The 15,454-nt window shown below is 40.9% G+C and overlaps 1 protein-coding gene and 1 long non-coding RNA gene across 5 annotated transcripts in view; one reads left to right on the top strand and one right to left on the bottom strand.

The window, feature by feature from the left end:
• Window positions 1-7,138: 7,138 nt before the first annotated feature.
• LOC127578243 (dynamin-1-like protein) overlaps window positions 7,139-15,454 on the bottom strand; it is a 41,617-nt gene continuing 33,301 nt past the window's right edge. For 2 of the 4 annotated variants that reach the window (XM_052030011.1, XM_052030012.1), the window contains 7 exons: window positions 14,513-14,605; window positions 12,089-12,145; window positions 11,466-11,546; window positions 10,503-10,685; window positions 9,800-9,909; window positions 7,846-8,005; window positions 7,139-7,470 (listed from right to left, as the gene is read on the bottom strand). In XM_052030011.1, the coding sequence (XP_051885971.1) occupies window positions 7,414-7,470; window positions 7,846-8,005; window positions 9,800-9,909; window positions 10,503-10,685; window positions 11,466-11,546; window positions 12,089-12,145; window positions 14,513-14,605 (741 nt within the window). In that variant the 3' untranslated portion in view covers window positions 7,139-7,413. The remainder of the gene's footprint in view (window positions 7,471-7,845; window positions 8,006-9,799; window positions 9,910-10,502; window positions 10,686-11,465; window positions 11,547-12,088; window positions 12,146-14,512; window positions 14,606-15,454) is intronic. The other 2 variants (XM_052030013.1, XM_052030014.1) reach the window with 1 other exon arrangement.
• On the top strand, window positions 10,692-13,270 carry LOC127578244 (uncharacterized). The gene is made up of 2 exons (XR_007957500.1): window positions 10,692-11,565; window positions 12,925-13,270. It is a non-coding gene; the product is annotated as an uncharacterized LOC127578244 (long non-coding RNA).

Genomic DNA, 15,454 nt, shown 5'->3' with positions numbered 1-15,454 from the left:
GGCCCAGGGGCTGTCTGACCTGCGAACAATCCCCAGCTCCTCCATGTGACGGAACTCTTCCTTTGCCAGGCGGAGCTTGTCTGGAGGTAATCGCCGTGCTCGGGCATGAAGGGGTGGCTCTGTGGTAATGATGTGGTGTCGTACCCCATGTGTGGGCCTAGAATTTGTAAACGAAGGTGCCAAAATCGATGGGAATTCGGCTAAGAGCTTGGCGAAATCGTCGCTAGAAAGGGAAATGGAGTCCAGGCGTGGGGCTGGTGGGCTGATTTCTCCCAGGGGATAGGTCCGGAGAGTGCGAGAGTGAACTGACCGCTTCCTTCGCAGGTCGACTAACAGGTTGTGGGCCCGAAGGAAATCGGCTCCTAGGAGTGCTTGGGCGACGGTGGCAAGGGTAAAGGTCCAGGTAAAACGGCTGCTGCCAAAGTGTAATTGAAGGGTACGGGTGCCGAAAGACCGTATCGTTGTACCGTTGGCGGCATTGAGTAGAGGACCTGGTGGTCTGTCACGAGTGTCGCGGCCTGTCGGGGGCAAAATACTGACCTCCGCTCCAGTATCAACGAGGAAACGCCGTCCAGATTTCTTGTCCTGAACGAAGAGGAGGCTCTGTCGGCGGCCAGCCGCCGTAGCCATCAGCGGCGGCTGGCCCTGGCGTTTCCCTGAAACTTGCCTCACCATCCCTTAGGAAATAGATATTTAATCCAGTTTTAGATTTCCCTACACCGGGAGAAAGACTCTATCTGTGCCCCTCATAATCTCTGTAAGGTTTACCCATCAGCCTCTGACACTCCATTGAAAACAAACCCATCTTCTCCAATCTCTCTTTGCACCAAAAGCCCTGTTTCAAGCGACATTCTGGTGAATCTCTTGTTCACTCTTTATAATGTTACCACATCTTTCCTGGGGTGTGGCGACCAGAACTGTACACAACACTCCAAGTGTGACCTAACCAGTGTTTTGTACAGTTGCAACACGGCATCCCAACTCTTCATGCCTCAGCCTATGAAGGCAAGCATGCCAAATGCCTCCTTCACTACCCTATCCACCTGTGTCACTGTTTTCGGGGAGCTGTGAACTTGCACCCTTGGGTCTCTCTGTACATCAACACTCCTTGGGCCCCTTCCATTTACTGTATATGTACTGCCAGTATTTGATGACCAAAATGCATTACCTCATTTGTTCTGATTGAAGTCCCTCTGCCACTGTTCCACCAAACTTTCCAGCTGATTTACATCCCTCTGTATCCTTAGAATACCTACTTCACTGCTACAACGACCAACTTTTGTGTTGTCAGCAAACTTACCAATCAGACCAATAACTAGTTATTTTTATATAACATGACAAACAACAAAGGTCCCAGCACCAATCCTTGTACACCACTGGTTACAGACTTCTAGTCAGAAAAACAACTGTCCATCACTACCCTCTGCCTCCTATCACCAAGCCAATTTTGGTTCCAGTTTGCCAACACATCTTGAATCATATGTTTTAACCTTTTGGATCAGCCTACCATGCAGAATCTTGCCAAAAGCCTCGGTGAAGTCCAGGTCTATCATGTCTACTGCCCTGCCTTCATCAATTTCTTAGTTACCTGCTTACAAAAACTCATTCAGATTTGTGAGACAACACTTCCCTGCCCAAAACCATGCGAAATCCTCACTGGCCTGTAGGTTCCTGCCTACCCCTACTGTCTTTTTTGAACAAGGGAATGACATTTGCTATATTCCAGTTTTCTGGTACATTACCTGAGGCTAACGAAGATACAAAAATCTCTGTCAGAACCCCAGCAATCTCCTCCCTTGCTTCCCATTGTATCCTGAAACGGAGCTCTTCAGGCCCTGGGGGTTTATTCACCCTAATGTAAGCCAGTGTCTTTATCACTTCCTCCTCCCTGATACAGACATGTTCCAGAATATCAGCATCCTTTCCCCTAACTCTCCAGCTCCACTCCCTGGTGGATACTGATGAGAATTATTCATTTAGGACCCCACTTGTATCTCCTGGCTCCACACAAATTTCCTCATTGGTCCCTGAGGGCACCACCTCTATCCCTGACTACCCACTTGCTTCTAATATACTTAGAAAAAGTTCTGTAATTCTCCTTAATCCTGCTTGCCAAGGCCATTACATGTCCCCATACTTTGTTTCCTACTCTATCCCCTATAAACTTCAAAGGGCTCAGTTGATACCTGACATATGTTTTTCCTGAGGAAACCTTCGATTTCCTTTGTTGGCTAAGGTTCCCTAATCTTACCATCTTTGCCTCTTACCCTAAAGGAACACGCTGCGTATGAACTCGGTCTCACTTTTAAACGCCTCCCATTTATCGGATGCTCTCTTTTCCCTCCAGCAGCTGCACCCAATCTCCGTTCACCAGGTCCTGTCTTATACTATTAAAGTTGGCCCACTCCCAATTTAAGACCCTAACGCTAGGACCAACCTTGTCTTCTTCCATGACTACCTTGAAACTTACTGAATCATGGTAACTGTTCCCAAAGCGTTACTCCATAGACACTTCCATCACGTGCCCATCCACATTCCCTGAGACAAGGTTGAGTACAGACTTTCCCTTGGAGGGTTCTTTACGTACTGCGTATTTAAAAAAAGCATCTTGGTTGCATTTTACAAATTCCATCCCATTTATGCTCCTTGGACTAAGCCAATCCCAGTCACTATTGGGAAAGTTACCCTGCCCCATAACTACAACCCTATACATTTGACAACCAACTACAATTTGCCTACGTGTTCTTCTAACTCCCCCAGACTATTGGGAGGCCTGTAGTATAATTCCTAAGTGATTGCCCATTGTTCATTAGGCCAATCCCTCCAGCATATCCTCCCTGAGTATTGCCGCAATGCTGTCCCTGATCAGCAGTGCAACACCCCTTCCACTTTTGTACCATCCATATCACAAATGAATTTTCTCTACCCCAGTAGTTCTCCAAATCCACCCCGAAGTCAGCCCTGTCCCCCAACAATGACTATCAATATGGATTCTAAGAATGGAGGCAATGTTTGAGCTCCAGTGTAACAAACTTATAACACTGGAGGCCTTCAATCTGTCAGGCTCCTAGCAGAGTAATCCCCTCGGTCCTTTTCTCTCCTTACTTTCTTTTAACTTATTTTCTCTCTCAAATGCCCAGTAACTTTCCTTTGATTCTTTTGATACTTGCCTATAGCTATTCTTGTGCTACTTACAGGAGGCAATTAAACTTTGGGGATGTATTTGGGATGTGGGAGAAAGCTATGATCAAACGCAGGTCCCTACTGCTGCGGGGCAGCAGCACTTGATGACTGCGTCAGTGCAGCTGATACAAGACGATCTCTGGAAGAAAATTCTTATTCTGAACTAGCTGTCCATTAAGGGAACAGAAGCCTATTCTATGCATTATGAGCCCCTGAGTTTTCTGAGGAGTGTACAGGCAATGGCAGCCCCAACCTTGTAAGCTGCTATTGCTGGCAAATCTCAGAGCATTGAATACCACCTTACCCTTGTCAGAATTAAAGAGTACAGAGTTGTCCCTCCATACAGGCGTACAGAGAACCAGGTGACCTCTAATGCTGTCATAAACAGTAAGCTGTGATATATGGCTGAGATTAGCAGCGGCTGCTTGGCATGACCTCAAGGCCAGGATGTTGGGTTACTATGACCGTCATCATTGCAGTGTGAACAAAAGTAAAGCTGAATGTCACCCCATTAGCATGTCATACAAATCAGTGAAACACAGCTACGCTGTCTCTGAAAACTTTGAGTTGTTGCACTTGTACCTTTCTGCACCAGGGTCCTTTACCCTGCCTGTGATACCTAGGCTGAAACTCCTATTCACTGAAATAAGTTTAATCATACTGAGGATTTTGACAGAAGTTTCACTAGGTTGTAGTCAGTTGTGTATTGTGCATTGGCTTGAGACGTGCAGTGCAAGGCAAATGTCGTCATGGACCTTGTGTGGCTGATGTACAAAACATTCTCAATGTGTGCTGAGCTGTACTAATAGCATTTTACATTTATTTAGTTCATGTGCCTTAATGAAAAACCTTTAAAGATTATAATTAAATTACTGATTGAACATAGCTGTGGTTGTGAGGTACATATACCATTCAAAGTATAAATGGTAACATGTACAAACTTCAAAAAGCATCAATGCTCTACACATTTCAAACACACATCAACATTTGAAATTTGTTAATTATGAGATTTTTTCATTGTTAACAATCTTCTGCAATGCTTCACAGTATCACATACAGGTTAAAGTAGTAAGACTCATTCGAGCCAATGCAAATCTTGATGCAAGTTAACAAGAAACTTTCTCCTCTATCCCATCAAAAACCTAAAAGCAGATAAGCTTAAGGGCAGACATTAGAGTCATGAAGATGTTACAGTTCCATTATGAACACAATTATCTAGTTAACTGAAGAGCAGAACTAAATTCATTCAAATACTATTCATACAAATATTAATAGCTATGCATTACCTTCATGGACACCCAACCTTGTTACTTCAATCTTGGTGTTAAACACGATTGGCTGAATGTAATCAGTAAATAGCTGACCGACCACAAGCATGGGAAGATCCCAGCTTCAATTCCTTGTATGTGCTGATACAATTGGTTTCAGTCACCAGTTAAGCTCAGCACTGTTGATTATCCAGACAACTATGCTGAAAAGATCTAGTGTAGACATCAGGTCAAAAATCAGTTGCAAAGTTTTTTTTCTTATTATTGTTTATTTCTTCTTAAATATCTACTGTAAAGGGAAGAAGTATGCTTCGAAGTATTATTTTCTTCCACTTGGACTTCAATAATTCTCTCTTCTTAAGCAAAAAAGAAACTACAGAACTACTGTAAAATAACCAATTGCATCTTCCAGTCACTGAGGTGGGAAATTTCTTCTCAGTTGCTTGTGCTAAATTTGCATAAGCAGTGCAACCTAGAGGTAGAGGTAATGTACCTCATGTTTATATGAAACCGTGATATAAAAGGTATTATGCCTGGCAAGATGTCACTTGGATAAATGTTACTTTCACTTGTAATGATGGGTAGCTTATAATGTGGATGTTAACATTGTCCCTTGACCCCCATATTATGTCCAGGTTGCACTGTATTTAGATTTCTAATCCCTCTCCACAGTTCAGTTACATTGAAATCAAAGGAGCTGAACTTGAGGCATTTAGTACAAATGACAATGGATGAAATGTCAATCTTGGTGCAGATGGTTTCTACCATACCCACTGTGTTCATCATTACCAGTGGAGTGTTTCAGTTTTCATTGGTTTTATTGGTAAAGATAGCACCACAATTTGATATAGTTTACTAACTTCTTAATTAATTATAAAAGGACAGTGATGTTTCAGAGAAAAGCTCTCTGCTAAAGAATAGATACTTTTATTTTCCCTGTAAGTAGGTGGAGAAGACAGTGCTTCTGAATTTGATTCCCCCAACAATGATTATTTTAATTCAGTATTATTTGTAGTTTTAAATCTAGGTCTCTACTAAAATTATTTTTTGTCTGTCTGACATCTGATTACATTGAATTAGTGATTATTACAATAAAGTTCACTAATTCAAGTGTCATTAAATGACTCTACCTTATAATGTATAAATCACAACATAAGACAATAGCATTAATTTTATCTGATCCTTTAACCCACAATCCAGAGACAGTTTCCAGACAACTGTAACTTTAAGTTGACCAATGGTTTTTAAAAAAATTTGTTCTTTTTCAGATTTGAATCTTTCTTAGCTTATCTAACAGAGCTTGGAGTTGTTTGCATTGGAGCAGACAATTACGGTCAAACCCCTCCATTTTTTTCATAGTACAAATACCATGCTTAGCCTTATTACTTTTCAGTCCTTTGCACTAAGATTAAATGGCATCAACTTTCATAATCCTGAATGTATTCTAGTTCACTTATTGTGATGTTTGCACCAATTTCTCAGCCTCCAACCATCAGCTTCTTACAAACCGGCTATATTGTAAACCGTTATTCTGTGTATTATTAATGGATTGCTTGCTCCTATGCCAGTAATACAAAGAGCAGCTAAGATCAGGTGTTGGGTGCTCATAAAAAAGGTATTGAAGGTGCTTGAGATACTACTAATCAAAAAGCTGTTAGGAACAAGTAGCTGCACATCTCTGGAGCCTAGAAGCAATGTTGGTTGATTCATGACTCTTGATATCTGTATTAACATTTTTTACTTTATTCATTTTGAGCAGATGAATGATTGATAACTTCCCCTGAATTCAAAGGATTTTTTTTTCCTGATAGTACATCGGATCTGGTCTGTGTTGAATGTTAAATTACAAAACAAATGGAAAAATTACATTAGTGTAAGATGTATTGTGCTAAGTGACTTTTATGACCTTGATGACTTCAGTGAGATACCTAATGTCTTTCTGTATCAACAAATTTACTTTACATCCCCCCAAAAACAGAAACTCGACAATAGTAAACCCGCTACAAATAAAAGTCAACAGTTGCATCTGGCTTGATTGAGGAGCAGAATACAATTAATTTTATTGTATAATTAATTTAAGCAAATATTCTCATTAGAGCAAGTATGTATTAAGTTATTATCTCAATCAGTGTCATGACTGTTGTTTGCATATTCCACTACTCAATGTACTCAAGACATTTTTTCCAAGACATAACTGTCACCCGATTCAGTCTTCAATCCCATCCCAGCAAAAATACAGTAACAAAGGGAGAGTTCCTACCTAACTTACAACTGGCCTGCTTGGTTTCCTGCTCCCTACGCCCTGGTCTTCTCTGCTGCTCGCTCCCTCCAACTCCTGCTCTGATAGTCTGCTTGCTTACTGCCTGGTCCCAGCATCAGTTCTCGTTCCAGAGACTCCATTTCAAAGTGTAACAGGAAAGTTGTTAGAATTTTAGGTCTGCAGGTTTGTAAACCAGGAAGAAATTTTCATAAAGTTGGTCCTTTGCTCTGAACAACAGGAATAACTGGAGTGAAAGTTTAAAAAAACATTTCAATCACTAAGCAGACCATTCTCAAGGTGATTTCAAGTGTTTCACAGGCAAAAATGGCAGAACAAAAGAATAGTTTTAAGTATTTTAGGACGGTACAAAACTTAATAGGATATCATCACCTACATAACAAGCAAACATTAGAGAGGAATGGAGGCACAAGATTCCAAAGGCTTCTATTTTCCAAGTTAAACTTACAATGTGTTTTCTATCACCACAAAACTATGAGCTGATATTACACAATAGGAACAACTACAAAAGACGTAAATTTTATGACATTGGTTTCTATAGTTGCTTCAGTACCAGAGCCAACAGTTCATAAATATATATTTTTAAACACGTTAAGCAAATAAACAGTGCATTTTTCAATTCAGCGACATTCAAGTAATTGCTGTGTCTTCTTAGGGAAATTTTAGGATGTATGGCTACAGGTTTCACCACAGATGTGTTTCTCGTATTTCTGCAATAACCTGACTGGCTCGTTGCAAGGCCTGTGTGGGAAGAAGCAGCACAGTCAGTTTTGACACATCTCTGGAGTATTTGTGACCAGTAATTTTTAAATAAGTGTTTTACATTCCTTAACTAGTTAGGCACAAGAATTCACCAATAAAATAGTAAGTACTGTACAAGGATTAAAAAATCCAGTCTGAAAATATAGAAATGATAAGACATTGGCTCATGCACATGGTTCTCTTCAGCAAGTTTGATTCCAGCCGGTCAAAAAACAATGGAGAAATCAGACATTTCCTTTTCTTATTTAAGAACTTCGAGACGAACAGGCTGTGTCATCCAGCCATAGTTCATAAATAAGCAATGGAATTCTATGAAAAGGGGGTTATGAAAGATCCTTTCTTAACAGTTAATACCTTAAGCATGTCTGCAGCTTCCTTCCTGCGCTGGGCCATATCCTCTGATTCAGTGAGGAGGTCTTCTAACAGCATTGACTTATACAGTTGACCAACAAGTTCACTTTGGAGATTGTCCTTCACATAATTGACTAGGAAATTCATCACAGCCTTTGGCACACTAATAGTAGTAGAAGAACACGTTAGTTTTGTTGACAAATTACAGGCAAATGAGAACAAAATCAACCGAGAAATGCTCAATTATCTAGTTAATGAGGATTATAGTTTTAATTGTAAATCTGACACTGCAGCTGGAAAACGTCCACAATTCTTAAAATGTTATTAATTTTCAAAATGTTTAATTTCATCCAATTCCAAGTTATAGGAGGCCACCTTATACTACACGTTCATAATAGAAATGCCTTGCTGAAAACTGGTTTCTCTTTGTGCATCCAAGTGATCTTTCAAATTATTAATTTCCTTTACTCATTTTGGATGAACCAAGCCAGTGCTGAGAAATAAAATTTTCCACTCCATCTTCAAACATTGTCAAGCTAATTTCAGCACGGAGTAGCTCCAATTAGTTTGATGGGTTGCATTTGAACCCACAGCCCCTTGTATTTCTGAGCTGCATTTCAGTAACTGAGCATCTTAACTGGCTTTTTTTTTAAAAAAGCCAGTTATGGATAGACATACAAATGTTGAATGGCAGAAGTCCAAAGGGTAATCCCCATTACATCATAACAGCCAAAACTGAAAAGGTTTCAAAAAGCAGTGGTGTAATTAGGTCATTATAAAACTAAAATAGGAACAGAAATTGCTGGAAACACTCAAGAAGTCATGCAGCATTTGTGGGGAGAGTGTGAACATTCCTGAATATTAGGTCATGTACTAAACCTGTCCAGGATTTTGTGATGACAACACTAAAATAGGTGGTGTCATAACAGTGACATTTGTTTCCAGGAATTAGAGGAATCTTAATCAGCTGGGTAAGTGGGCCAAGGAATGGCAAATTAAGTTTAATTCAGGTAATTGTGAGGTGTTGCATTTCGGGAAGACAAAATCAGGGTAGGACTTGCAGTGAACAGTAGGGCCCTGGGGAGTGTTGTAGAATAGAGACATCACAGATAGGGTGGTGAAGGCGGCTTTTGGAATATTGTGTTCCATTTTGGTCACCTTGCTATAGGAAAGATGCATTGAGCTGCAAAATGTGCAGAGGAGCTTTACAAGGATGTTGTTGGGCCTCAAGTTATGGAGAGAGGCTGGGACTCTATTCATTGGCATGTAGAAGAATATTATAAGAGGTGTATAAAATCATGAGGGGTGTAGATAAGGTGAATGTGCAGTCTTTTTCACCAGGGTTGAGAAATCAAGAACTAGAGGGCATAGGTTTAACGTGAGAGGGGAGAGATTTAATAGGAAGCTGAGGGGCAAATTTTTAAACCCAGAGTGTAGTCCACATATGGAATGAGCTGCCAGAGGAAGTGGTTGAAGCAGGTACATGGATAGGTTTAGAGGAATATGGGACTAGTTTAGATGGAAATCTTGGTCGGCGTGGGCCTGTTTCCGTGCTGTACGACTGGAAGAATGATGACCTCTGAAGTACCAGAGGCTGATCAGCAGCTGTGGAAACTAAGTCCAAAGCACCATTATTCAAGGTTAGCTTACTATTGCAATATATTACCCACTGTTGTAATCTGCTTTTGCAAGCAATATAAAAGGATTCAAAAACTATTTTCACTCCTTGCAACATAATAATAAAAATATAATTAAAAGCTGGAGTAGGCCTTTGGGCCTGCTGTCGCTCATCAAGATCCCTGCCCCAGCTTGTGTTACGTGAACCAAGAACATAAGCAGGAGAAGACCAGTCTTGGCCTCAACATCACTTTCATTCCCCTCGACTTTCGTGTTCTAATTTATAGTAAAATGCATTTTAAAGCAATGTTAGTGTTGAACAATAGGTAGGAGCACTTACCTGTCCTGGATATTTTTTCTCACAATCAAAAAGTAGGATTTAATTAGTCGTTCAATCACTTCACAATCTCGCTGCTCCCGTGCTGAAAGCTTACGTGAAACAGGAACACGCTACAAAAATAACATCCATTTTAATAACTGCATGTGATACTGCATGAGACACAAAAGAACCTGCATGCTTATGGTAGAGTTCTGATGGAGAAAATGGTTAAAATATAAGGAACAGGAAGGGAAACAAAACAGTGAAACTTGAGATATTTTGGTTTGATTTTACAATAAAAATCCAGGATTAAGAAGTCATTTTTATCCTTGTTTTTTTTTCCCTACAGATGACTTTTCTGCACCTTTCAGAGAAATACTTGTGCCAAAACTAATTTTTTCATAATTAGTAATTAGGGTAAGCCTAGTAATTTCTAAAGGTAGAGACATGTTTGGCACAGCTTTGTGGGCCAAAGGGCCTGAATTGTGCTGTAGGTTTTCTATGTTTCTATAATTCTCCCACAGAACGAGGTCAGTACACAAGGGGAAGAACGAATGATAACAGACAAAATTTTAAAGAAATTGATAAGGGAAAGCAGCAGTGTTTAGAAAGTAAAAGGTATGTTGAACCTATTGTACTAGGGCATTGCCACAACCGTTGATATTTTCCAACAGCCCTGCTATCCAAGGAAGACAGAACAACTGAGAACAGACTTGCAGCCTACCACATCGAGGAAGTTTACAGATGGTCCCCTGTGCGGACTGCCAGCAGCAAGCTGCTTTGGTTTTTCTTCAGATGATCCTTCATCTGGCTTTGATGTGGATGATGTTTTCAACATTCCTCTCCAGTTTCCAGCTGATGCTCCATCCTGATTCCCATTCTGTATTTGAACTTCTTTACTTAAAGGCTGAGATGGAGTAGCAGAAGACACCAGTAACAAAGGCAGTACTAAACACATTGTCTTTAACATTGGCCCCTTAAATTATTTCTGAAAGTGGCTCAGTTTACACTGCACTTACAACTACAAAACATGGATAAGAAAGCCTGGATTAGAGTTTTAGGATGTGGAAGTTTGCGGACGTTGCCTAGATTAGAGAATATTAGCTACAAGGAGAGTTGGATAAACTTGGATTGTTTCCTCTGGAGCAGATGCCAAAGGGAGATCTGACAGAGGTTTATAAAACTATGAGGGGCATAGAAAGGGTAGATAGTGTCTTTCTCCCAGGGTGGAAATGTCAAATACTAGAGGACGTGGCTTTAAACTGAGAGTGGGGTAAGTTTAAAGTGTGGGGAAGCTTTTGTTTTACATATAGAGTGTTAGGTGCCTGGAATGTGCTGCTAGGGGTGATGGTCGAAGCAGACACAATAGTGGTGTTTAAGAGGCAGGGAATGGAGGGATACAGATCATGTGCCAGTAGATTGGTTTAGTTTAATTTGGCATTGTGGTCAGCAGAGACAGTGTGAGCTGAAGGGCCTGTTCCTGCGCTGTTCTGTGTCCATCACCAGCATTACATTATTTATTGACATAGCCAGGCAGAGAGAGGTGGCCTTATATACCTGCAAGAGGTCAGTTCCTTTCATAAGACTGTAAGAAGTTGCAAAATGCATTTTTAAAACATTGGACAATTTGGAGCTACAGTCAGCAAATGATTTGGCATGGATTGCACGCAGCAGATGGGCAACCAACCTTTCCCTCCAGCTCAGCAGAAGCAGGAGCAGCAGCAGACTCCTGGGAAGGAGCCGACAGAGCACTGGAAACTTTAGAAGGCTGCAGCATGGAAGGAAAAGTGAGTAAGAAAGTTTATTTGTGAATCCAAACATTTATGCCTACTTCATAAAGCACTTTTGGCATTCTTACAGCTGCATCCCCTTTACAGAAACAGCATGAATAGATAATGCAAAAAAAGTTATTTATAAGCAATAAATGTTCCCATGCCAACCATGCAAGCCAATAGCTGGGAAGATATTCAACAGTCCCAAGATGTCAAAAATCCTTTAAAAGCAAGGGTTATTGTATTAAAAACCACAAAAGCAAAATAATTCAGGGCTTTTCCCCTCAAGTTCCCACTCCTCCTTAACTCCCTGCAATTTTCTGGCAACATTCATATCGCAGGACTTTATTAACACTTGTTCAAACCAATGCCAACCAAAAGGCTTGATTGACTGATCTGCTGTTTTTCCCTTTACAATTCATACAGATTTGCTGCCTTTCACCTCCACCACCCCCCCCCCCCCCAATGGTGAGGAATTTGCCCTTCAGAGCTGAGGTTGAACCATTTACCACTAACTTGAATTTCTAGCAAATCTCACCTTTTCTCGAGGCAGAGCAGGGGGTGGCTCCCTTGCTAATCGGTTACGCCTTTGCTCCTGAGAAAACAGAAATCACTTTCCGTAAATACAAAAGTTAGACTTTTTTTTAAAAAATCAAACAAGATTTACAAGCCAAGCTTTATTTTTGCATCCTTGGGGAAATGCATCCACTACCAAAGACAAGGCAGTCAAACAATTTACTCCTAGATCTTAGTCACACCAAGGTAGCAGCCAGTCTGTGCATGACAGCAACCTAGAATCATCCCCCGTTCAGCAGAAAAGCATCTGGCCACAAACAAATGAGGAACCCAATCCTGGAATGAGGAACTCTGGTGCCCTCCAATGGTGCTTCAATACACTACAATACATTGAGAAAAATACTTGGACCTGGATTTGCTCATCTCCCAGCAGTGTCTGGCAATATCTCAGTGGTTATCTCTGGATAAGAGCCTTTAATAAATATTTCCTTCTCTTATCCATTTCTGTAATCATCTCCTTTAACTGTGAAAGTTACTTTCCTTAGAGAGGTTGAAATCAGTCGACAAGGGAGAGGTTTACAGACCTTTAGTATGTAAATGGTAATTGCTGAAATGTTAATAATTTATAACGGTTTCCCTATCAGGACCCACTGACATGTGAATTGAGATACAGATGTGCAGCATGTTCCTATACTGAGCACTTGGCATTGGAGTAACCTAGAGCTTGCATAGAGGTTCCAATGAAAGGTGGATGTGCACTTCCTGTTTTGATTTTCAAGCTTTTGGATGATATTACTTCAGCAAATCAACAGAACTGAGTACAGAATTCTCACCTTGTCATTTTGGTTCTTTTAACAGACTGCAAGGTCCAGCTAGGTTTGTGCAGTGATTCAGAAGGATATTATTCCAATTGTTCAACTTCATATCACTACTGCACTGCTGGAAGATGCTGATCTGAGATTTATTTGGGTTTGTTCTTCCAAAAAAAAAAATTCACAACTCACTGCTGAATGACAGCTGCCAAACCATCACTGGCTACTTTAGGGCAAGAAACATCAACAGGTTGTTCACCTTGCCTAGAATAGCAACATCAGGAATCTTGAGTGCTGTGGCCAAGCAAGAAGAAAGGAAGTGACAAACTAAAGATGCCAGATACCCTCTACGTGGTCACACTGCTGCGGAAAAAATAAACTTCATGACCTCAGTAATGCAGCCAGCTTTGTGTCTTGTCTAGCAGTGCATTGTTGATCTGTCACCACTGCAACAGATGTAGAACAGCACAGGGACAGGCCCTTTAGCCCACAATTAATTAAACCTGCAACTAAACTAATCCCTTCTGCCTCTGCAGTGTCCATATCCCTCAAGTGCCTATCTATCCAAGAGCCTCTCAAATGCCTCAATGTTGGCCTCCACTACCACCATTCCAGTACATTCCAGGCACCTACCACCCGCACACCTCCTTATCCCCCCCCCCCCCACCTTAAATGCATGCCCTCTAGTATTAGGTATTTCAAATCTGGGACAAAGACACCAGCTGTCACTCTATGCCTCTCATAAACTTCTATCAGGTCTCCCCTCAGCCTGCATTGCTCCAGAGAAAACAACCCAAGTTTGTCCACCCTCTCCTGATAGCACATGCCTGCTAATTCAGGCAGCATCCTGGTAAGCCCCTTCTGCACCATCTCCACATCCTTCCTAGCAGATGGATTCCTTGCAGCGATCCTCTCCGCAAACCCTTCACAAACATACTTACCCTTAACCATTGCAGCCTTTTCCTGCCAACACATTGCAAGACAAGGAGATAAGGTAAATGAAATAGAGGGATGAGTTGACAGATGGAAGGGGAATTCTCTGGGTGCAATGTCAAATCTCCATAGGAACAGAGGCTATAATGGGTGAAGATGTACAAATAGTCAATCTGCCCTTATGGAAGCCTCCCATTCTTGCATTTATTTAGGAAAATATCATCAAGTTAGATTGCTTACTGCATCCTAAAGTGCTCTAATCAGTAGTACCAAATACTTGAGGTACACCAGTTTTGAGACAGAACACTGCATTAATAAAAGTTATAACTTGTACCCAATCACTGATACTTATTTTCATATAAAAATGACCAATATCAAAGATTCTTAAACAGGCCCATTTTCCCTAATGAATGCCTGTTGCATAGTATAGCTATCCAAAATAAAGCTGTCACATCCCTAAGAGCGACAATGTAAACATATCCTGAATTTTACCACAGAAATAAAATACTTGACCACTGTGAATTACCCATTAGTCATTTAAGTTTTGGAAATTTAAAATTGAATTTTATGTTCCACCTATAAAATATTGCAAATATCCGCAGTAAATAAATGAGCACAATTGTCAACAATATAGCAGATTGTTATTCAGGATTGGAAGGTAATGAATAATAGTTAGTAATCAGAAATGTTACAAACCTTACCTCTATGTTACTATTCAAAACTCCACAGGCATCTGCAAAGTCAGGGTGCTTTGTATTGATGTATGCAAGCTCAATGGCTACCAAATTGTGGACCTAGAAATGATTAAAAAAAGTCCTTGAAACAGCAAAAGCTGAAGTGCATAAGCCAGTTGTACCAAGCCCAGCCCATTAAATCTAATTACTCAAAGATGCAGGCATAAAGTAATCGTTAATGATTTGTGTCCTCTAGGCTTCAATACCCACTTGCCCAATTATATCAGAAACATTCCAGAATTTTACACGTTTACAAGTGGTGTGATTATGTTGGGCTGGATCCTGCTGAGATTTATCAGCAGCTTCATTCAGAGATGGTATTCAGCCATTTGAAGACAGTTGTAAGACCAGATCTTTGCGCACACACTGTGAAAGGCCAAATCCGTTTGCCCACCACTGGAGTTCTCGTGGTGTCCAATGATGAAGCTCCACGTCTACAATTCCCCAGAATTACACCGAGGGAGGGGGGAGAAAAGTCACTACTTAGATCCTGCACCAGTCAGACCTGGCACAGGATCCATGACCTCTATAATTTCATGTATATTTTTGCTTTGGTGAATTATTATAATAAAAACCTTAAACTTCACAGTGGCAAAAGTCAGCCCCAGATTTTCTGGCTGTCAGGTGTTCCAGGACTGGGTTCCCCCTGCAGTTGTAGGCATTAATTCCAGACAGTGAGCCCAGTACAGCACAAAGCAGCCCAGAGCATTATCAATGCTACTCTTCCAGCAAGTTTGTACCATATAGACTAACATTGTCATCTCAATAACTCCAAATCTTATATTGCACCAAACCCTGGTCGTCCAACACCCATGGATGCTGATGTACATTAGTTCCCAGTGTGTGATGCCACAATTCTGAAGCTATTATCCTTGTTTTCCCAATCAGTTCAGAACCCCTCTCTGCTAT

Source organism: Pristis pectinata, chromosome 15 (assembly GCF_009764475.1).
Source record: "Pristis pectinata isolate sPriPec2 chromosome 15, sPriPec2.1.pri, whole genome shotgun sequence".
In the NCBI taxonomy this organism is placed as follows: Eukaryota; Metazoa; Chordata; class Chondrichthyes; order Rhinopristiformes; family Pristidae; genus Pristis; species Pristis pectinata.
The sequence above is the reverse complement of the archived record's forward strand: the minus strand, read 5'-3'. Positions and strand labels throughout refer to the sequence as shown.